Source organism: Falco peregrinus, chromosome 17, assembly GCF_023634155.1.
Source record: "Falco peregrinus isolate bFalPer1 chromosome 17, bFalPer1.pri, whole genome shotgun sequence".
NCBI lineage: Eukaryota > Metazoa > Chordata > Aves > Falconiformes > Falconidae > Falco > Falco peregrinus.
This window is the reverse complement of record NC_073737.1, coordinates 188,203-209,442: the sequence shown is the minus strand read 5'-3', so window position 1 is coordinate 209,442 and position 21,240 is coordinate 188,203. Positions and strand designations below refer to the sequence as shown.

The 21,240-nt window shown below is 60.0% G+C and overlaps 1 protein-coding gene across 10 annotated transcripts in view; it reads right to left on the bottom strand.

The window, feature by feature from the left end:
- ANK1 (ankyrin 1) overlaps positions 1-21,240 on the bottom strand; it is a 66,408-nt gene that overhangs the window by 4,329 nt on the left and 40,839 nt on the right. For 4 of the 10 annotated variants that reach the window (XM_055820129.1, XM_055820134.1, XM_055820128.1 and 1 more), the window contains 41 exons: positions 21,008-21,106; positions 19,801-19,899; positions 19,021-19,119; positions 18,722-18,907; positions 18,485-18,583; positions 17,800-17,898; positions 17,382-17,480; positions 16,740-16,937; positions 16,558-16,656; positions 16,072-16,170; positions 15,720-15,818; positions 15,332-15,529; positions 15,059-15,157; positions 14,871-14,969; positions 13,571-13,768; positions 13,266-13,364; positions 12,766-12,864; positions 12,342-12,440; positions 12,145-12,237; positions 11,877-11,949; positions 11,454-11,477; positions 10,670-10,777; positions 10,462-10,564; positions 10,028-10,175; positions 9,723-9,820; positions 9,419-9,643; positions 8,844-8,998; positions 8,462-8,673; positions 8,131-8,335; positions 7,846-7,942; positions 7,232-7,460; positions 6,923-7,048; positions 6,717-6,836; positions 6,417-6,501; positions 6,144-6,218; positions 5,407-5,538; positions 5,073-5,219; positions 2,885-3,437; positions 2,000-2,258; positions 610-693; positions 168-335 (listed from right to left, as the gene is read on the bottom strand). In XM_055820129.1, the coding sequence (XP_055676104.1) occupies positions 168-335; positions 610-693; positions 2,000-2,258; positions 2,885-3,437; positions 5,073-5,219; positions 5,407-5,538; positions 6,144-6,218; positions 6,417-6,501; positions 6,717-6,836; positions 6,923-7,048; positions 7,232-7,460; positions 7,846-7,942; positions 8,131-8,335; positions 8,462-8,673; positions 8,844-8,998; positions 9,419-9,643; positions 9,723-9,820; positions 10,028-10,175; positions 10,462-10,564; positions 10,670-10,777; positions 11,454-11,477; positions 11,877-11,949; positions 12,145-12,237; positions 12,342-12,440; positions 12,766-12,864; positions 13,266-13,364; positions 13,571-13,768; positions 14,871-14,969; positions 15,059-15,157; positions 15,332-15,529; positions 15,720-15,818; positions 16,072-16,170; positions 16,558-16,656; positions 16,740-16,937; positions 17,382-17,480; positions 17,800-17,898; positions 18,485-18,583; positions 18,722-18,907; positions 19,021-19,119; positions 19,801-19,899; positions 21,008-21,106 (5,685 nt within the window). The other 6 variants (XM_055820135.1, XM_055820130.1, XM_055820131.1 and 3 more) reach the window with 5 other exon arrangements.

Sequence of the window (21,240 nt, the reverse complement as noted above, 5' to 3'; positions counted from 1 at the left end):
CAAGAAGACTGGTGCACTAGGCAAGAGCTGCCCCTGGAGGCCTTAGAGGGGAAACAGGAGAGGAGAGGAGAGCAGGGCGGAAGGACAAAGGGTGGCAGAGCCTCAGAGCCTGCAAATCCTGCAGAGGCAGTGCTGGACACCGGCAGGCACTATGAGCCACACTGTACCTTGGCCCCCAGACTGTCCCGGTGCAGAATGGAGTATTTCATGAAGTGATCATCCTCAGCCTCCAGGTCTTGGGGCTCCTGCAGGGAGCCCTCCAGAATCAGCTCTTCCTGTTCCTGCCTGTCATCCGTGTCACCAGGCCCCAGCTGACGCACCACCTTCCGAATGACCTGTGGAGAACCACACAGTTGGGCATTACAGCTGGCACCAGGGCACCATGCCTCCCTCCTCACCCTGCCTGGCCACAAACTGCACATGGCGTGCAGCCTCTGTCCCATGCACAGGGTCTGGCTGGAGAAGTGCTGTGACTGTAACCAAAGACGACGGGACGTGAGTGCCCTGCGTGGGCCCCTGGGCTGCAGGGAGGAGCAGGGCAGCTGGGCAGAGGGGAGAGGAGAAAAGCTGCCGCGTGCCGTTGTCCCCACCATGCCCTTGATCACTCACCTTCTTGGTGATAATATTGCCTTGATCATCTGTGAACTGCTCTTCAGTCACCTGCTCTCCAGGGAGATGAAGGACTTCGTTCCCCTGCAGTGACAGGAGGGACATCAGGGCATTTCAGGGGGAGTGAGGGGAGCCCTTTTGCAGGCAAGGACAGTACAGCTCACAGGCACCCCACAGCCTCTGCCCCATCCTGCCCCATCCCTTCACTGCTCTCCTCTTCATCTGCCCTGGGGGAAGCCCCTCGGCTCCCTGCTCATTACCTTCACAAAGATGCGCCGGCGGACGACCCTGGTGGAGAGAGCCTCCTCATCGTCCGCCAGCCTCTGGCTCTCCCCGAGCTCCTTGTCCAGCTCACGGTGGGCGTGTTTGAGCAGGAAGCGGACAGAGCCCCTGACAATGTGCATGACGTTCTGGCAGCTGACCAGGAAGAAGGCCAGCAGCACCAAGGCAATAAGCAGCTGGGCCAGGAGAGCCCACATCCTGCCTCAGCACGTGCAGCTGCACGTGTGCCCAGTGGGTCTGAGCCCGCAGCTCAGAGCCCGGCCATGCTGTCCAGCTGGGACAGGCAAAACCTCCAGGGCAGGAGCAGCTTTGTGGGTCTGCAGCCTGCCGGGCTCGCCAGCTCTGCGGGAGGACTGCTGTAACCCTAGCTGCCCAGCTCAGCTGGCTGGGGGGGCGGCGAGAAGGGAGCAGGCAGGTGGGGCACCCTTTGCACTCACAGCTTCTGTCAAAGTCATGGGCCTGGGACTGTGACAGCACCACCCATGCCCAGCCAGGCACTAACCAGGACACCCCTGTCTCCCTTCTCCATCAGCTCGCCAACAACCTGTCTTCCTGGCTGTAGTGGAAGGGCATCATGCAGTCCTCCACCACAGGACAAATAAAGCCCCGGGCAGGAGCCAGGGGTTCGGGGTGTCACTGGAATTGCACGTGACTCAGGAGACGCATACTGCAGAGCTGAGCAACCACCTCCAAGCATGGCTGTGCTGCTGGGACTGCTGTGTGCCCTGGCTGGGGAAAGGCACTTGCCCTCTCCTTGTGCTTGCCGGCTCCACGTGGCTGTGGCAAGGTGCCCACCCCCACCCCTGGCCCCCAGACCAGCTCTATTTCTGGCTCCAGCAGGCTGCTGGGCTAGCGGCCAGGGCAGATATCAATAAGGAAGAAGGCAGGGAGGCTGGCTGGGTTATAAATGGAGAGCAAGAGCTCAGGTATCAAGCATAGCAGGCTATTCTGGGCTGAGAGGCACCCCCAGGGGCAGGAAGTGTGGCAGGAGACTTGTGCCTCCACTAGCACCCAGTGTGTCCAGCTGGCCTTGTGGCAGGCTCAGGAAAGGGCCGTGCGTGGGGTCTCTACCACCTGTAGGTCTGGGTCCCCCTGCTCTTACCCTCACCTGCCCAAAGAAGTGGCTGTCTGCCTCATCTTGCCAGCCGCCCGTGGGGTTCTGGGGCTGCCAGTCGCTGTCCTCTGCGGAGCTGACCTGCATCAGCTCCATGGCCGGCGCCAGGACCTGCTCTTGCTCCTGGCCCTGTGCCCCGGAGGCTGTGGTGTGCGTCAGGAGCAGCCTTCGGGTGACCCCCTCCTGCCAGGAGCCCTCTGTCAGGTCCTGTAGGCAGGAGATAAAGGAGCCTTCTGCATTCCAGTCCCTCAGCCTGGGCACCAGAGAGGGACAGGGAGAGAGAGACAGAGAGAGAGAGGCAGTCAGCTTTGGCATGGAGGGCTGCACCCTGAGCACCAGCCTACCTCTGGCAGGCATGCCGGCACATCCTGCACCCCACCAGGCACTGGGCTCCCCTGCTCACAGCACTGCCACGCACCTGGCACAAGCAGCACAAAACGCAGATGTACAGAGAGCACAGGCCTCCTCCCTGCCATGCTTCCTACCCAGCCTACAGCCTCGCAGCCTGGCTGCAAGGGTCTAAGGCAATGCTGTGGAGCATCGCCAGGCTCTGCCAGGGACCTCACAGGACCAGTGGCACTGGGAACGTGCGGGGATACAGCCCAAGCTGAGATGGCTCTGGTAGGCACAATTTACATGCAGGGCCTGGGGTCCCTCCCAGGTGCTCTGCAAGAAGATCTTCCCACCCCGAGAGGTGCAAGGCACTCTGCCCAAGCCACTGCTCTGTCTGCTAGGGATGCCGGGGCTCCAGAGCTGGAGAGCCAGCAGAGAAGCAGGCAAAGCTGGAAGATTATTGCAGCTGGCCCAGTACGGGGCAATAGCTGGCAAAGCAGTTCTGCTCCCCTCCCACAGTCATCCCAGCACCCCAGGCCGCAGTACCTGTCAGTGCTCTTCTCCACGACGTGGCTAATGGTAGGTGATGCTGTGATCCTGGCTTGCACCTTCTGTTGAACTGAAACAAAAGAGACTTCACTCTCTGGGTCCTGCTCCCTGGTCCCTGGCTGGTGATCACCGGCTGGCATCTTCCCCTCTGGCCTCTGCCCCTCCTCCTGCTCTAGAAGGTCAATCAGGCCATTCATGGCATCTGAGTCCACTGTGTCATCCTCAACCAGGTCCATAGAGCCCATGTGGTCTGGGCCATGTGTGTCTGCTAGAAGCTGCCCCGGGAACCGGCCTTCGCTTGTGGCATCCGAGTCCTCGGCCTTGCTGCACTCCAGAGAGGAGTCCTCAGCAGTCACCAGTGAGGGGGTGAGCCCCGAAGACCACACCTGCATGTCGGACATCTCCATCAGGGCATCCTGTTCTGTGGCAGCCATGGGGATAGCATCCATGATGGCCACCTCATTCCAGTACTGGTCAGCACGCAGCGGGGATGGCAGCATGTAATGCAGGGAGGCGGGGGACAGCAGCTCGTCCTGCAGCGAAGCGTAACCTATATGGGCAGATAGAGGCGACATCTCCAGCAGCCGTCTCACGCATACACAAGCACAGTGGGGCGAGAAGGGAAATAGCCTCCAGGAGGATGCCTGCCCCAAGGACAGCAATGGTCATGCCACAGACCCCAGTGGCTGGGCTGAGCAGGGCCGCGCTCGCAGCAGCTGCTGCCTTTGCATGGTTCCTGCAAGTGCCACCATGCCTCCCTTCAAGTCCTGGGGCTGGTTTGGACAGGCCCTGGGGCTGCCCACTCCTATGGGGAGGGCTGGCCTGGGGCCCACAAGATGCCCCATCCACACTGCAGGAGACAGTGTCCTCTTTGCTATCCTGCTCCATCAGCCTCCAGGTCCCTGCCCACAGGCCCCCATCCAGCATCAGCTGGCTGACAGTCAGGTGGCCAAGTCTGGCAGGCACTCTCCACAACAGAGGAGCAGGCTGGAAGCAGTACCATGAGCAGAGAAGGATGGCCCTGGATGGCACGTATCACACAACCCTGAGGCCCTGCAGGATGCAGCCAGGGCCCTACAGCCCTGTTGGAGTCTTTGGGGGTACAAACAGTTGCCACATCCTCATCACTCAGGGCTATGTGCACAGCCCAGGCACACTGATACAGACCACAGCCAAGCCAGGCACTCCCACTAGGCAGGTGGCTTTGCTCAGCCTTTTTCAGCTCTGAGCCACTAGCCCCTTTTCCATCCCCGGAGATCATCAGAGAACCCATTCTGCTCCCCAGGCATCCAGGGATGGCTAGCCGCAGCTGAGGCAGGAGGGACAGCTGGGACACCCAGCACAGAAGGGGCACCTCTCCCCTGTGTGGGTGCCTGGCTCGGGGCAAGCAATGCAGGGCCAGCGAGGGAAGGAGTGCAGGGCAGTGCAAGAGAAGGCCTGGGGTGGCCGCCTGCAAGCATGACAGCCATGAGAGGGGCAGTCCCTGGTGGCGTGCAGTCGCTGGAGCAGGACGCAGCTCCCCGAGGGCTTAGCTGAGGTGGAGACAGTGGAGACAGGCAGTGGAGGAAGATGAGAGGAGGACAGGCCAGGATGAGCTCAGAGGAGAGAGGTGAAAAGAAGTGACCCACAGGAGTGCCTGCACCTCACAGTGCTAGGTGGCATGTTGAGAGAGCAGAACAACGGGAGAGACAGAGAGGGAGAGAGCGATGAGCCAGCGCTACACAGGCAGCGACACAGTGCAGGGCTGCAGCAGCACAAAGCCCTGCCCTTGCCAGGTGAGCCTGCTCCCTGACGGCACACCCTGCAGCTGACCCTGGCTGCATCCCCACACGCAGGCATGCTCTGGCTGGGACCCAGCCCGGGTGCACCACTGCAGCTGGACAGCCAGGACTCTGTGAGCTCCCTGGCCACCGCTCAGCTCGCACAGCTCCAGGCACCTCTCACTGGCACGTCAGGACAAGGAAACTGTGACCACCCCACCTGGAGAAGTCAGTATGGCAAGACCAAGCTCCCTGCAGCGTAAGCCCCGGTGAAGGGGCCATGTCTGTCAGCAATGCCTTAGGCCCACTGAACTCCCAGTGGGCTGCTGGTGCACCCTAGTCAGGTAAGATACCAGCCCCGCTCTGTCTGCATGGACCCTGCCCGCAGGAGCCTCCCGCCGTCCCTGCCCAAAGCCGGGACTCACCATTCATCTGGGACGGTGAGAGGGAGTAGTCTCTGTCCGTGTAGCGCCAGCTGCCCTTCAGGCTGCGGCTCTGCCGGCCGGAGCCCTCCAGCGTGTTGACAATCTCGCTGCGGTCGATGTTCCTCAGCGCCGTGTACAGATTCTCAACTGCAGGGGGAAGCCATTATCAGCAAACTGGTCACTGGGGGAGCGAAGCAATGCCCCAGACACCCCCCAGGCAGGCATAGGTGTGCATGACCCAGTGGTGTAAAGCCAGCCAGTGACCCCTGAGCACACTCTGGCACAGCCAGCCCTGTCACCTCCGTGCCTGTAACAGGGCACTGCAGATACTCACTCTTGACACCCTTGCCCTCGCGGCTGACCCAGAGGTTGAGTAAAGCTATGCTCTGCTCCAGCAGGGAGTTGGGATTTTCTGCACGTATCCTGTTGATGTCTTCCACCCCAAACTGCAGCTCACGTGCCAGCTCTGGGGGAGACACCACATCTCAGCATCACGCCCTCTGGCACCCACTGCCACCCCCTGAGCCAATAAGGCTAGGGACGCTGTGAAGGGCTCAGCCAGACCCAACACACAGTCCCCATCACATACAACAACTGAACACAACAGAACATGCAGGAGCAGGAGCTGGGACAAGGCAGAGGTTGAAGCCCCTCTGCCCAGGCTGGCTGTGACCGGTGTAGCAGTGTCTTATGCTAAGGAGAAACGTGGGTACTGCCACTGGGCACGTGGCTGCATCTGTAGCACAGGGCCTCCACAAACAGCAGCAATATGTGCAACTCAGAACAAAACCCTAGCCTGGTATCTGCACATGTGTCTGAATGCATGCACAGCTGCAAGAAGGTTCATTTCAGTGCCACGGTGTGCTCACGGTTTAGCAGAAGTGCTGGGAGGCAAAGACAGCCTGCCAGAGGAGCTAGTGCAGACTGCATGCATACCACCTGCACCAGGGCCCAGCTCCCTGGACAGCGCAAAGCATAATCGCACCACCCTGCAGCACATTTCCAGCCTTCCTAAGTGTCAGCTTTCCAAGGAGTGCTGTGTATCCTCAGAGCCCTCAGGTGTGGACTCACCAGCCCAGCTTAGGCCCAGCTGTTCTGCTATGTCAACCATCTTCTGGTCTGCCTTGTCCGTGCTGCTCAGAGAGCCTGGAGAAGAGGGAGTCACAGCTTCAGCTGCGCCGGGCCCCACACCAGGGTGGGGAGGGCAAAGGGGTGCTGGCTGTGGGGGCCTCATGCAGGACCAAAAGGAAACCCGCAGGGAAAAGGAAGCTGCCACGAGTGTGAGTACGGCAGGGTCAGCCCAGCCTTTCCACCAGGCTTGACCAGTCCTAGCAGGCTGCATACCGAAACTGGTCTCACTTAGGATGCTGTATCGCTCCCGCAGAGACAACGGCGTCAGTGTCCTCCTCCGCTCCTCGCTGCCACTTGCCTGTGAGAGTGGGGACAAACCAAGGGGTCACCAGCTTGAAAAGAGGGCAGCAGCTCTGCCCTGGCACCACTGCTTCCCCTGCAGCCTCAGAGTGGCATGATGTGGCCATGCAGAGCAGCTGAGGAAGAAAAGACTGTGAGGGCTGTCTCCTGCACCTGAGGGCAGGATGGGCCCCTGCAGCCCCCTCCCAGAGGTGCCAGAGACCAGGCACTGACCTTGGTGCAGGGTGGTATGCTGATGTTCAGGTGGCAGAGCACATGCTGGAGGTCCTCATATTTCATGGCCTTGCGCAAGAAAGACAGGGATCCACTGGCTTCCCGGCTGCTGTCCCGAACCTGAGCACCGAGAGCCTGGTTAGGTGGCTTGACACGTACAGGCACAGAGGCCCCAGCTGCAGCCCAGCTCGGCACCCTGCCATTACCTTGATGGGGATGGCGAGACGATTCTCGCGGAAGGACTGGAAGAGGAAGGTGCGGGGCTGAGTGGCCTTCTTGACTGGCACCAGGTTCCCTGAGAGCTCAACGTGCAAAGGCATCCCCTCTACCACCTGGCGCGGAGCAGAAAACAGGCTCAGACCCTGTGCGGAGTCGCTTATCCTGCCACTGGACAGGGCAGGTAACCCCGACTTTCCTCCCTGGGCCGGGGTCAGGCCCCTCCACCAGCATCAGACTCCCCTCGCTTGAGCAGCCTTCTCCCTGCTGCCCCCCTCAACATGCTGGTGGGGACAAACCTCAATGTCCCTGCTGCGAGCCACCTCAGTGAAGTTTTCATGCTGCTCTAAAGTCTTGTCAACCTTGTCGTCAGTCATGCAGTAGCAGCGTAGCCGGCCTTCCCGTGCATCATTCATCTTGGCAAACACCACGAATTTGGCCATGTAGGGCACAGCCGTCAGCTCCTTGTACAGCACTGTGGCAAAGTGCACGGCCTCGGCTGTGCGTGGGCAGTCAGCCAGCCAGAACCTGTGGGAGGGCTGGGTTGGGGCACTGCCGGGCAGGTTCCCCAGTGGCACCAGGAGAGCTGCCCCCCACCCCAACAGCAAACCGCACTGCGGAGGGTGCCCAAGAGCTCTGGGTACAGGAGCAGCCCCATCCATGATGGGGACCCACCCAAGTAAAAAGAACGGCCCCTTCCCTCTGCAACACACAGTTGTCATGAGTGTTTTCTGAAGCGTGCTGAGGCAGCATGGGGGTCTCAAGGCTGGAGGCAACTGCCCTGCACACGGGAATGGGGCAGCGCCACAATGAGCACAGGGAGGGGAGGCTCCTCTTGGCACAGGCTGCAACCTGGGAGGGCCCAAGGAGCAGCAGATGTCCCCAGATGAGCACACGATCTCCCAGGACTCACCTGGCAGACACATTGGTGGTAAAGTTAGCACACTCATTTTCGTAGACCAGCTTTGTGGTGCCTGTTATGTCTTCCCACTGGGCTTGGGCTGTCCCTCCTGCAGCAGAAAGAAAGGGTAAGCATGCTGCCTTTCTGTAAGCTTGGGGTCTGCATCCCCCAGGCATCTGCCCTCTCCATCGCTGTGACCTGTCCTCAGCTTGCAGGAGCTGCACCCCACCAAGGCAGCCCATCCCATCCCCCTCCAGAGAGCTCGACTGCCTGCACAGTAGGGGTTGGCAGCCTTACCAATGACACTGCAGAGCAGGCGCAGGCTGGTGGTGTCACCCTCACCGCTGTCTCGGGGATTGTCCTTCCAGGATGGTGGCAGTGGGATGCGGAGGCCGATGGGGCGGTGGAACTTCCTTCGGCGTGGCTCCACTGTGACGATGGGGCTGAAGGTTGCCTGGTTCCCCAGCAGCTTAGTCACCAGCTCATCGGGCACGGGCTGTGCCTGCCGGCAGCACCAGCACAGGCATCAGGGCCTGTCTCCCCCAGGCTGGGGCACAGCCTGGACCTGCTGCCTACCCCTGCCTGCAGGAGCCCAGCCGGGCCCTGGGCCAGGCTCCCCAGGGCTCACCTGCAGGGCCAACCTCACTCCCTTGGTGACAGCAGTGTCCGGGAAGGTGGCCTGTACCATGGGCACCAGTGTGCTTTTTAAACACCCTCCCTCAGGGCTGATCGTATCGCAGTCCTGGCAAATCCGGGACATGACCACGAAGTAGAGAGGAAAGTCGGTGGTGATGATGCGGCAGACCCTCTTCTTCTCCAGCTCCTCCAGGGTCTCCAGCTCTGCAAGGGCAGCATAGCCATCAATGCCCATACACCAAACCTGTGGCTGCTACCCATCACCCCCTCCAAGGTGCACTGACCACACAAGCTCATCCCACCACCCAGGCCGGCCGCAGCCCTGCCTGTGGGGAGCTGCATGGTGTCAAGCCCCCATTGCCTGGCACACTCACCCTCATCCATGCCGTTGAGCAGCTGGTCCATGTAGCTCTCCTCATAGCGGTTGCGGTGCTCCTTCCAAACAGAGCCATTCTCACTGCGCAACACCACCAGCTCACGGTCTCCACGCCCATACGAGGCAAAGTGTGGGATCTCCACAATGACAGGGCTGCAGACAGCAGAGGAAGAGCGCTTGCACCCGCTGCTGCTGCTCGGACACGCAGGCAGCAAGGCAGCCCTGGGCAGAACACCCACCCATCGTGCTGCACAGCTGCCGCAGGAGGAAGGCAAGGCTGCTCACACCCCTCTCTCAAGGAAGTGGGGCTCTGTGCCTGGCAGGACCGTGCTGGTCAGGCTTTTCCTACCACAGCACAGCCACTGCTCCATTACGCTGGAACGACCCACCTCAGAAGCAGGCTGCACCGGGCCAGAGGTGGGATCTCTCCTGCACCAGAGCCCCAGCAGCAGAGATGGACAGAGGTCTTGTTCCAGTTGGCAGAGACTCCAGAGGAGCCCAGATCCATCCCCAGTCCTGAGGGATGGCCCTGATGTGGGCAGCCCCATCTGTTCTGTTCCTAGCTGTGCTCACCTGAGGAACTGGGCACCGGTGGGCCCCAGGGCAATGATCCGGCTGGCCAGACCCTCCTCCTCAGCCAGCGATGGGGGTGCAGGCAGCTTTTGGGGCTTCACAAGGCGGCAGGTGATGCGGGTCGGTGCTGCACAGGCACGGGGTGGGATGACCACACGCAGTCCATGGTGCCGGCTGCCCCGCATGGAGCCACCACGGGCATCCACCATGAAGCTCACCAGGAACCTGGAGTGGGCAGAGGCATGGGCAGGTGAGCACCTTGCAGCTGGCTCATGCATAGAGTGCGCATGGGCTGGGCACTCACCCTGTGTGCACGGGGCTGGCCACTGGGCTGATGTTATCTGAGGTCTCAGTGGCAGGGCTGCTGGGGATCAGGGAGTCCTCATCAAACTCCTTGGAGGGCTGTATAAGGCAAGGAAGAGACCCATGGGCACAGGGACCTATTGGGGGTGCTGGGCCTGCCCACTCCTCCACAGTCTCATAACCCTCCCCGAGCAGTCCTGTACCACCAAGTCCATCCCCACCACCCACCCCATGTTTGGCTGACAGGGGGCTCCCCCCGGCAGATAATGCCTGCGGGGGCTGTGGCAGGCTGTGTCTCATGCTCACCTCCTGCGGGGACACCGAGGGTGCATGCAGCAGACTGACTTGCTCAGCTTCTGTCTCCACAGGTCCTACCTGCTCAGTCTCCTCTGCTCTGGTCACCACAGTCTCAGGTGGGATGCAGGGGACCTGCAGGACAGCTGGAGACTCCACCCTGGCAGGAGAGGGATGACAGCCACTGAAGTGGTCAGCCTGAGCCCCTCAGCCCCTAGCCCTCCCCAGAGAGTTCCAGAGCCATTGGATGAAGGCAAAGTCAACAGCAGACCCGTGTCCTGGTGCAGGAACAATACCAACCAGCTTTGCCTGCCATGCTAGCTGATAGGGGCTCAGTGATCCATTCCTTGCCCAGACCTATCCCTGATCCACTGGCAACCCAGCCCTGCACCAGGCTGGCCCTGTGCCCTGTACCTGCTCCCTCCTCACCACCCAGCGCCTCTTACGTTTGCTCCAGTGTCGTCATGGTCACAAACTCCAGCATCTCCTTCTTGCCCTCCTGGTCCCTGGCATCAGCTGTCCTGGGCTTTGGTGTGGTCAGCTCCTCCTCTGAAACCGAGAGCTAGCTCAGCATGCAGAGAGGCAGAAGGACAATGGAGCACCCATGTGCAGCCCTTGTCCCCATCCCTCCACAGGTCTGGAGCCAGGGCCCACCTCTGCTCCCACTGTTGGCCACACACACTTGCCTCCTGGGGCTCGGCCAGCCATGGGGCAGCTTTGCCCTCTGCCAGATGGGGTCGGCTGGCAGGGCCAAAGCCTGTGCTGCAGGTCGGTGAGACAAGAGCTGTGGTAGCTGTCAGGAGCCACAGCTGCTAGCTGACCCCTTTCCCACAGCACCAAGCACAGAGTACAGCCTACTGTTGGATGCTGGGGACAGGAATGTAGGCAGGCCTGGGGACATTGGAAGGATGCCCTAACATGGCCGAGTGAAGCCACACGCCCCCCTTGGAGGCAGAAGCCCAGCCAACGCTGCCTGCTGCTAGTTAACACCTGCTAAGCTGTTCACCAGCGTTTGGGTCTTGCCAATGCCCTATGGGAGTGAGGCCAGCACCTTCCAAAGCAGGGAGGGAGCCCCAGTTATGGAGAGGGGACTGTAGCAGCACCAAGACCCTGAGCACTCGGGTTCATCCCTGCCCTGGCCAGGACAGCACAGGGCAGTTGTGGAGGGGCAGCAGATTTTGCCACAGAACCAGGCTCTTCTGCCTCCTGGGGACTGTGCTGGGGGCCTACCAGGAGCCAGGGCTCCCCCCAGGCTGGGGCAAGGCCTGTTCATGCAGTCACACCACGGCAAGCAGCACGGACACAGGTGGGCAGGGCAGGACAGCAGGGCCTGCGCTGGACAGCACCAGGGCACAGCAGATGGACATGGCATGCGGGTGGTTAGTGGCCATGGGGTGAAATGGGTCACTGAGCTGGGGCGGGGGGACACATTTCATACCCATTACTGTGACATGAGCAGTGCCTGCAAAGTAAGAAGAGGCAAAGGTGAGGTGTTGGTGGGAGGGAGCAGGAGCAGACCAGCTGCAGCTGAGCTGGGAGCTGGTACCACCCCGCGGAGCAGGTCACAGTGGTGAGCTCTGCACGCCCACGGGCTCTCTGCACGCTGTCCCTGGGGCACGGGACCATGGAGAGGTCCAGTCATATCCCTCCTGCATAGCGCAGGGAAGCACCTGAACCAGGAGGTGCCACCCTAGGAGTCCGGTGGGCTCCCCTTGTCCTCTCCACAAGACCAACTGTGGGGCCACACAGTTCCCCCACGGCCCCCGGCAGGAATGCCAGTGCCTATTCTTGAGACTGCTGCCTGCCATGCTGGGCCAGCCAGCGGATCTCTGGGATGGTGGGCCCAGTTCTGGCCCCTCACCTTCATCCTCTGACACGTCCAGAATTTCGTCTACAGTCTCTGGGAAGCTCATGCGGTGCTTGTCACCAATTGACTGCGGGAGCAGAGCAGAGTCAGAGGAGGCCAGCTCTTTGCTGCACAGCTGCCTGCAGCCCCCTTCTCACCCCTGGGCTAGGCATCCAGCTGTCAACACTGGCGCTGCCCAGCCATGCTCAGTGGACCTTTGCAGGGCTGCTCCCAGCCCCATCCCTCCTCCGCAGGGTCCTGGTCCCAGTCCCCAGGGGCTTACCAGGACATCAGTTTCCTCTGTGACGATCTTGAGCACGTCTGTGACAGAAATGTAGCCAAGCCTCTTTGCAATGGCCAGGGGAGTGGTGCCATTCTGTGCAGGGAAGAAATACCGAGTGAGCAGCAGCCACAGGGAAGCCCAGGCAGGCACCCCAGCTTGCCATGGGGCGAGTAGGTGCAGGCACATGCCGTACTCACCATGCTGATCTCATTGGGAGAGGCACCATGCTTCAGCAGCAGTGTCACAACGTCCGTGTGGCCCTGCTGCGCTGCTTGGTGCAGAGGGGTGTAGCCCAGCTGCAGGGGAGGACAGAGGGTGCTGCCATCAGTTCCAGGTGTGTGCTGCCCCAGAAGTGCCCCGGGGCCTCACTCTGTGCTTCAAGCCTGGAGCATGAGCGTGGCTCCCTTCTTTCCAGAGCAAGCAAAATGGCTCTGCAGAACCCAGCACTTTCCCCAGGCCTGTAGCTAGACTACAGAAGCTTCCAGACATGGAGACAGGAGGGCTTGGAGCAATGTGGGGGTAGGGGAAGTGGAAGCAGGGAGGGAGGCTAAGCCTTCCCCATCAACCTGCATGCTGTTGCCAAGGGCAGAAAGGTCCTTGGAGCACAGGACATTTCTGTACCTTAGTCTTGGCGTTGACATCAGCCTGGTGCTGCAGCAAAAACTTCACCAGCTTGATGTTCCCATAGTGGCTGGCCACATGCAGCGGAGTATAGCCCATCTGAAAAATGACATCAGGTTTCAGCCTGCCCTCAGTGGCACTTCCTTCCCTTCCGGCTTCAGTATGCTCATCCCATGGGTAAGGCCCCACAGATGAAGGATGGGGCATGTGTGCAGGTACTGCCTGAGAGCCCAGGACCAGGGCAGAAGGCACACTGCAGACCACACCATGGTTGTGCCTGTTGGTACAGGGGTGAGCTGTGGGAGCAGGCAAGAATCATCCCTCCAGGAAGGTGGAGGGAAGAGGTGGAAGAGTCCCCAAGGCAGAGACAAAATGGTAAGGATGCCTGCAAGAGGGCAGACTTGCACAAAGAAAAAGAAAAGCAATGCTCCTCCTGAAGCAAGCCTAGAGATGGCTCCCCCACATTTTTCACCATAGCCATGGTCAATGCACCACTTTACCCTGGTTGTTGTATCCACTGTGACTCCGTGTTTCACTAGAACATCAGCAACCAGCACATGGCCCTCTTGCGCCACAAGATGGAGAGGAGTCAGGCCACTCTGCAAAGAGAGGACATCTCAGCGTGGTGGCAATGCCATCACTGCAGCTCTAGCAGCAGAGACTCTGAGGCCAGGTCTCCAACCTGGCAAATTGACCAACACTGTGCTGCTAGCCAGGGCACTGCTGCCTAAATGCAGGGAGGCACTGGGGCCTGGACTACCACCTTGTCAGCTACTGCCTGGCAGGACATGCCAGGACAACTTACCTTGTTGCCTAGGTCACCGTTGGCTTGTTTGGAGAAAAGCAGTGCCACCATGTCCGCATGCCCCTCCTGGGAAGCCAGGTGTAGGGGGGTGACTCCCTGTACAGACTCCGCGTTTGCAGAAGCCCCGTACTGCAGCAAGCTGCTGGCCACCTCCATCTGGTTCTGCTTGGCAGCAATGTGCAGGGGGGTGTACCCATTCTGCAGGGAGAGAGGCTCATTGCAGTGCTCAGCCCCTGCCAAGCAGACCAGCAGGGACAGAAGGTGTCACCTTGTCTCTCCAGGTCAGGCCTGCCCTTCCTCGTTGCCTCCAGAGCTCAGGGATGCAGGCTTACACCCAAACCATCTCCCTGGCAGCCCCTAGCCCTGGCACTGGAGCCAAATCCCACTCTTCCAGCCAAGTCAGCACAGGGGTTTCAAAGACCACCTGCTTCAGGTTCCACTGGCATTGGCTGTCCTGGATTTTTCCACACATGAATTTCTACAGCAGTATTCAGCCACCTGGACATGAGAGGCTAGGGCAGACAGACACCTCCCGGAACGTGTCTGGCTGAGCTCTGGAGCAAAACTCACAATGTGCAGGATTAGTATTCAGGCAGAGACTGTGGAGCATTGAGCACTGCCTTTGCTGCCACGCTGCAGCTGGCAGACACCCTCTGCCCAGGGTGATGCACAGACCGTTAGTGACGCAGACCAACGGGGGATCTGGCGCCGGTACTGGCTGCTCCCAGTGCCTGCCCAGCAAGTCTGCCGGCAGCCTGTGCAGGGGGAGACAGGAGTGCCAGATGGGGAGGGCCGGCACTAGCAGCCACTTGTCTGTTCTGAGGATGCAGATCCTGCACACAAAGTGGAAAGCTAGACTGCTGGTCTGCTCTTTAGGGAGATGTTTCCCATGCTCAGGCAGAGCGGGGCGACACTCACGAGCCCACGGGTTTTCTGGCTCACTGCTTCATAGCTGCATGCAAACATTTGTGTGTGGTTTCCCAAACTGCAGCACTGCCCCTCAGGGCTTGCCATGGAGACGCGACCCCCAAGCAACAGCCACCAGGCTGCCGGCACGGACTGTCTCTGAGGTAGCCTGTCTGCCAGAAGGGGTCAGCTGCCCAGCACCCCTGCCTGCCCCATGTACTGGTGCAAGGGACCAGGCGGGCATGAGCAGCAGGTGTGGAGAGTGGCTAGTGGTGGCTGGACCCTTGTACACTCCCTGAGTGCCAGGGATGAGGGGCAACAATAGCCCCAGGCTAGCAGGCAACGGACACATGACACAGCCCCACACCCCCAGGGACACTCAGTCCAGCCTTACCCAGGCTGAGCTGTGCGGGGAGCTCCCCTTGGGAAGCAGCAGCTTGACGATCTCCAGGTTGTTGTGGTGCACAGCCACGTGCAGTGGGGTCAGGCCGTTCTGGGGAGGGGGAGAGGGCACAGACAGGTGAGACAGAGCTTCTCCCCATACCACACCACTCCTTCCACTGCCACAGGAGCAGCACTCACCTTCCCTGCTGCATTGGGATGAGCATCATGTGCCAGCAGCAGCTCTGCCACATCCACCTTCCCGTACTTGGCTGCCACATGGAGCGGGGTAAATCCTTTCTGAGGAGAAAGGCAGCCCATCACAGGATGTCAGGGATGAGGAGGAGAGCACTGGTGCATGCTGCGGCACAGGAGGAGGCTGCCCCTCCTGTGACAGGGACACTGTGCCACCAGCCTGCCCAGCCTTGGCCCAGCCAGGTCACACCTTCAGCAGCAGTGGCCACAGCAGCCTACCTTGGTCATGCAGGTCTGTGACGCCCCCTTCTCCAGCAGGGCCAGGGCTGTGTCCACATGCCCCTCTTTGGCAGTGATGTGCAAGGGCGTGTGCCCTGCTGTTGTGGCCAGGTTGGGCTCAGCATTGCTCTCCAGCAGGAGTTTGACCATGCCAGTGTGGCCAATGCGTGCAGCACAGTGCAGAGGAGTCTGGTCATCCTGCAAGGGAGGCAGAAGAGCTGTTTTGGCAGATTGGGACCAGTCCCTTGCTTGCCGTGCCAAAGGGGCCCCAGCCCTGCTCTTGCCATTGCACAGCCCCTGGCAAGCCAGGCTCTGGGTAAGCGAGAGCAAAGAAACCTGCGTTAGCTATTCCCAGAGCTGGACTATCACACAGGATCTCTGTGCCTACCTTTGCCTTGGCATTGGCTTTGGCTTTGTTCTGCAGCAGGTACTTTGCCACATCCGTGTGCCCAGCTCTGGCTGCCATATGTAGGGGTGTCTCCACTTTCTGCACCAAGGACAGGATAAAGTGGTGAGGCCATAGGAGGGGATATGCCTTCCTGTGGTTGTTCCTCTGGCCTGAGCACTGGAGAGCAGTACCCACAACCTCTTCTGGTCCCTACCAGTTCCCGCTGCCAACACAAAGCAGGGGACACCAGAGATTGCTCAGGAGAGCAATGGGTGCCTGACCTGGGCAATCCCCATCTCCTGCTCGACCTCGCCATGCTGGGTTCCCACAGCCCCAGCCAGATGGGACTCACCACATTGGACACATTAGGAGAGGCTCCACGCTGCAGCAGGGTCTTGACAATGGGCAGGTGCCCCATGAAGGCGGCCACGTGCAGGGGGGTCAGGCCAGACTGTGGAAAGAAAGGGGCCAGGAGCCAAATGGGGACTGATGGCCTTCCCAACATCTCTTCCTGCCCCCTTCTCCCCCTCCCTGGGGCACACCTCAGCACAGAGGCAAACTCTGGGTTCCCAGCTTGGCCGGCCCCAGCAGCCTGGCAAGTGAGCCAAGGGGAACATGGGGAATGGCTACCTCCTCTGCAGTCCCCCTGCCCTGCAAGAAGCAGGCTGTGGGGAGATGCTGCCAGGCTCAACAGTCTCTGAGCTGCAAAGAGCTCCAAGCCGCAATAAAGGAGGTGTCTGGGGACCAGCAGAGGCAACAGGGCCATCATCCCCTGCAGTGCTGCCTGCCGGGGACAGGCAGCAGCTGGAAAGCTGGGGCTGGGCTGCAACCCACCTACCTCCGTGACGGCATCGATGGAGGCACCTGTCTTCAGCAGCAGCTCCATCACCCGGATGTGGTTCTTCTTGCAGGCGATATGGAGGGGTGTGAAGCCATTCTGCAGATGGACAAATGGACAGCCATTAGTGAGAACGCTCTCCCTCCCCCCTGCCACAGCCCTGCCTGCCCCTCTTCACTCACCAGGGCTCGGGAGTTGGGCTTGGCCCCCTTCTCCACCAGCAGTTTGGCCACTCGGTGGTGCCCGCAGTGCGCGGCCACATGCAGCGGTGTTAGGTGGTCCAGCGTGATGTCATCGATCTCAGCACTGTACTGCAGGAGCAGGCGCACACAGTCCAGGTGGTCACCCTGCGCTGCCATGTGGATCGGCGACAAGCCATTCTACGACCACAGAGCGGGGCCTCAGGGCTGGGCCAGGAAGGGGGACCAGGCATCCCACCTAGCCCTTGCCTCACTCCCCTGGCCACAGCTCTGGGCCAGAAATGATGGCTTGCTCCCCAGGGTGCTACCAGAGAGAAGCCCCAAAATCCCTCACAGAGGCTTGCAAGGCGATGCTGAGCAGAGGCAGGGCCTGAAGAGCTGCTGACATGGGGCAGGCTGTCCCCAGGCCATCCCCTTCTCAGGGCTCGTTCCTTTGAAGCATGCAGCCCTCAGGCCAAGGGCTCCAGCTAGGGCCAAGGAGGAGGTCAGGAAGCTCCTTATACCTTGGCAGGCCAGAAAGTCAGCCCCAGCCACGGGTGGCATTCAGCAGCTGTGCACAGCTTGTTACCCCCTGCGCTGCCCCAGGACCTGGCACCAAGCACAGCCCCAGAGTCCCATGGATACCTTGGTTTTGGCTTGAATAGGTGCCCCATGGTCCAGCAGGATCTCTGCAATTCGCACATGTCCATTGCGAGCTGCACAGTGGAGAGGGGTCAGCTCATCCTGGGGAGAGAGAAAAGCTCAAGGGCTCAGCATAGGCAAGGGAGGGCACAGCTCTCCCCTCAGGCAGCACAGTAACAGGGGCTTCGGACTTGTTTGCAAAATAAGGCAAAACTGAGTCTGCCGTCAGCCCCCAGGGCGCACCCACTGTAGCCATACAGCCTCCTCTCACCTCTACGTACACCAGGGAAAAACCTGGCCCATCCCCTTAGTGCACCAGCAACCTTCCCTCACACACCCGGCAAGATGTCCACAGGGGATGCAGGGAGCTCAGGGAGGGAGATGGCCCGCGTACTTGCTGGTGATTCAGAAGTGGTCTTACCTTGGTCCTTGTCTCTATCTGAGCCCCGCGGTCCAGCAACAGGCGTACCATGATGATGTTGCCCCGGCGGGAGGCTATGTGCAGGGGAGTGATCCCATTCTGACAGAAGGAACAGCAGTCTGTTAGAGGGAGAAACCCCTTCTCTTTTCCCTGCGGGGCTGCAAGGAGTCACCGTATGAACAAAGGACAGAGGAGATCTAAATCCCTGCCCAGGGACGATGCAGGGGAACAGCTTGTTTCACAGGGCTGAGAGAGAGAGGGTGAGGACCTGCTCCTGCCTGCAGCTAAAGGCTGTGGACAGAAGCTGCACAGAGCTTGCAGGAAAGCATCAGCTCATGGATTTGGCTGCACCCGTGGGACTGAAGAGGCACACCAACTGCAGGGGCTATCAGCTCTGCCCTGCAGCAACAGCAACAGCTGTCCCTCAGCCTGGACACAAGGTGTCCCAAAGAGCTTCCAGGGATGCGTGGCTGCATCCGACAAAGGGGAGACATAGTAGAAAGGGCCCACGCTGGTTATTAATGGCAACTCCTCAGACACACATCAGCGTGCTACCTTCTGCACGGTCCCACCTCTCCAGTGTACCCTGGCAGCTGCTGCTGCACCTACATGGAAAGGTGGCACAACATCCTCTTCTGGTGCTGAAGCAGTACCCGTCCCAGCAGCCTTCCCACTCTGCACTCACCTGGGGTGTGAAGTTGACACTGGCTCCACGGTTCAGCAGTAATTGGGCCACACTGAGGTTCTCGTAGTGGGCTGCAATGTGCAAGGGTGTAAATCCAGTCTAGGGGAAAGAAGGAGGGATCAGCCCAGCCAGACACATGCTCCCTGCTGAAAGGATGGATAAATACAGCATACCAAGCTGCTGTTCTCCCTGGGGATGTGGGAAAACTCCCAGAGACAGGGCGGGAAAGCCACACACCTTTGAGAGGACATCAGCATTGGGGTCATTCTGCAGCAGCACGGCAGCTGTGCGAGTGTCATCGTTGCGGGCTGCAATGTGCAGGGCGGGCAGGCGGACCTTTCCCTTTGTTCCATAGTTGATAAGGTGAGCAACCACATTCTCATGCCCTTGCTGCAGAGCCACAGCTAGTGGTGTGAAGCCATCCTGCCAAGGAGAGGCAGGTGAGAGAGGGAGAGCCAAGGAGCCATGGCAGCATCTGGCACATCCAACAGCAGCCCCAGCAAGCAGGGCCCCAGGGTCCTCCCCAAGGGTCTCACCTCTGTGGCTACGTTCTGGTTAGCTCCATTTTCCAGCAAGAACTTGACAACTTCCAGGTGGTTTTCCTGCGCTGCCATGTAGAGGGGCGTGAATCCTTTCTGCAAACACAGGGCCATGCACATCAACACAACTTTTCCTTGAGTGTCTTAGGTTCCTTGCAGATCTACACCCCATCAACACCCACACCCCCAGCTCACTGAACTGGGGCAAAAGCATACACAGTGTGGGTGTTTAAAAGGAAAAAACTAGCTACAGTGGAGCAATCACAGAGACCTGGAGCCCGAGGCTCCCCACATCCAGAAAGAACCAGGAGATGCTTCACAAGAGCCAGCTGAGGAGACACTGCCTTCCACTCACTGACACTACTCTCCCTTGCTCCAGGGACCTTTCTCCCATCAGGCAAAAGCTGAAGAGCTTGCAACCCCACCAGGCCCAAGAAAGAGAGAGCGAAGGAGGCACAGCATGTAAAGCTGCAGGGTTTGCTGGAGACCTTATGGCTGTGCCAGGGAGGCATTGGCCATGAGTCCTCCCTGGATGACTTCAGCGTGCTTGTGTGTGCTGCCATGGACTCCCTCTGCAGAGAGACCATGCTGGTCTCCCCACACCCCTCAAGAATCCCTCCCCACCACTTGCATACTCATCTTCTTCCGGGAGTCTGGCAGAGTCATCCTTGCCCCTGAACAGGAGTAGAGAGAGGTGCCCATGCCAGGCACAGCTCCCACCATGAGGGCACCATTATCACGCATGCTGGGTGCTTTTCCCACCCCAGGGCACTCTACCTGTGACTGCGCATTGACGTTGGCCCCATAGTTCACCAGTTCCCGCACCACGTCCCGTTGTCCAGCCAGGGCAGCAATGTGCAGGGCTGTGTTTCCTTTCTGAAAGACAGCACAGGGCAGCGCTCAGGGGCTGGAGCAGCCCTGGATACCAGGGGAAGACGAGGCTGACACGTGCTGACACACGTGCTGACACACGTGCAAACAGAGCAGCTGGCCAGGGGAAGCCTGTGGGGCCCTCACCCCATGCTCCGTCCCTGCAGCTATCCTTCACATTCGCTGGCCAGGGAAGAGAGTGATTTCATCTTTCCCATGAAGTTACTGGCAGCAAATGCTGTATGCATTGTCAGGCTCTGTGTACCTCCAGCACCAAGAGATGAGGAGGGGAAGGAGGATGGGGGAGCTGAACTGGCAGTCTTCAGGCAAAACTGCAGTGTGTGCCCAGGTAGCCAAGGCATCCAGCAGAGCTAGGGGATGATAAGCAGGCTAGAAAAACGCAGACACAGGCTCTTCCGACTTGTGCCTTTGGGTGGTGTGGCAGAATGCCAGACCCTGCTCCACGCCCTGAGCCCTGCCAGAGTGCCAGAGCCCTGGGGAGGTGGCAAGCCAGCCCCCTCCTGCTCTCGCAGTCTTTCAGACAGTGCTGGAGGCTGCTCATTTGTCAGCCCTGCTTGCCTGCGCGTTGTTTTGCTTGTTACTGAGCAAGAACCACTCCCTGCCGTGGTGATGCCAGGGAGGGAATGGTACGCTATTTAAGGAGCACCAGAGATTTCCAAGTTTGCTACAATGGTTCCAAGGCCATCTCAGCGTTGCAGCATGAAGGGGCTGCCCTGGGGCAGCAAGGGCTGACCTGAGCGTGCAGCCAGTGCCAGGAGGAGATGTGAGTAAAAACAGTAGTAGGACATGTTCTGGCTTCTGTTACTCCCCTCTTGAGCCTTCAGTGGCCCCCATGGCCACCACAGGGGAGAGGCATGGGCGGAGAAGAACCTCACACCCACCCGGTGGTACCCAGTACAGCTTCAACTGTGCTGAAATCAGAGCCCGGGTCCCAGGCCCCAGCCCAGCAGCACTGCCACCAGCACAGCCTTTCCAGGGGCTGAGAGCAAACAGCATGATTCACTGCTCTCATTCTCAGCTACTGCTGGCACGTCTGGCAGCAGTGGCAGGGTGCGGAACTGTGAGTAATGTGACCAGACTCCCTTAGCCTCACCTTGGTTGTTGTCTCCAAGACGATCTCCTTGTGCAGCAGCTCCACCACCATTTTCACATGGCCCTCCTTGGAGGCCAGGTGCAAGGCGTTCAGCCCGTTCTGGAGGAAGCAAAGGTGGGAGAGGGGCGTTACTCACATGCTGGGGCTGGGGCTCTCTGGCGAAGCCCCTACTCTGAGCTCCTGTGCAGACACGACTGTGGGCATTTGGCTCATGCTGGAGAAAGTCCAGGCTG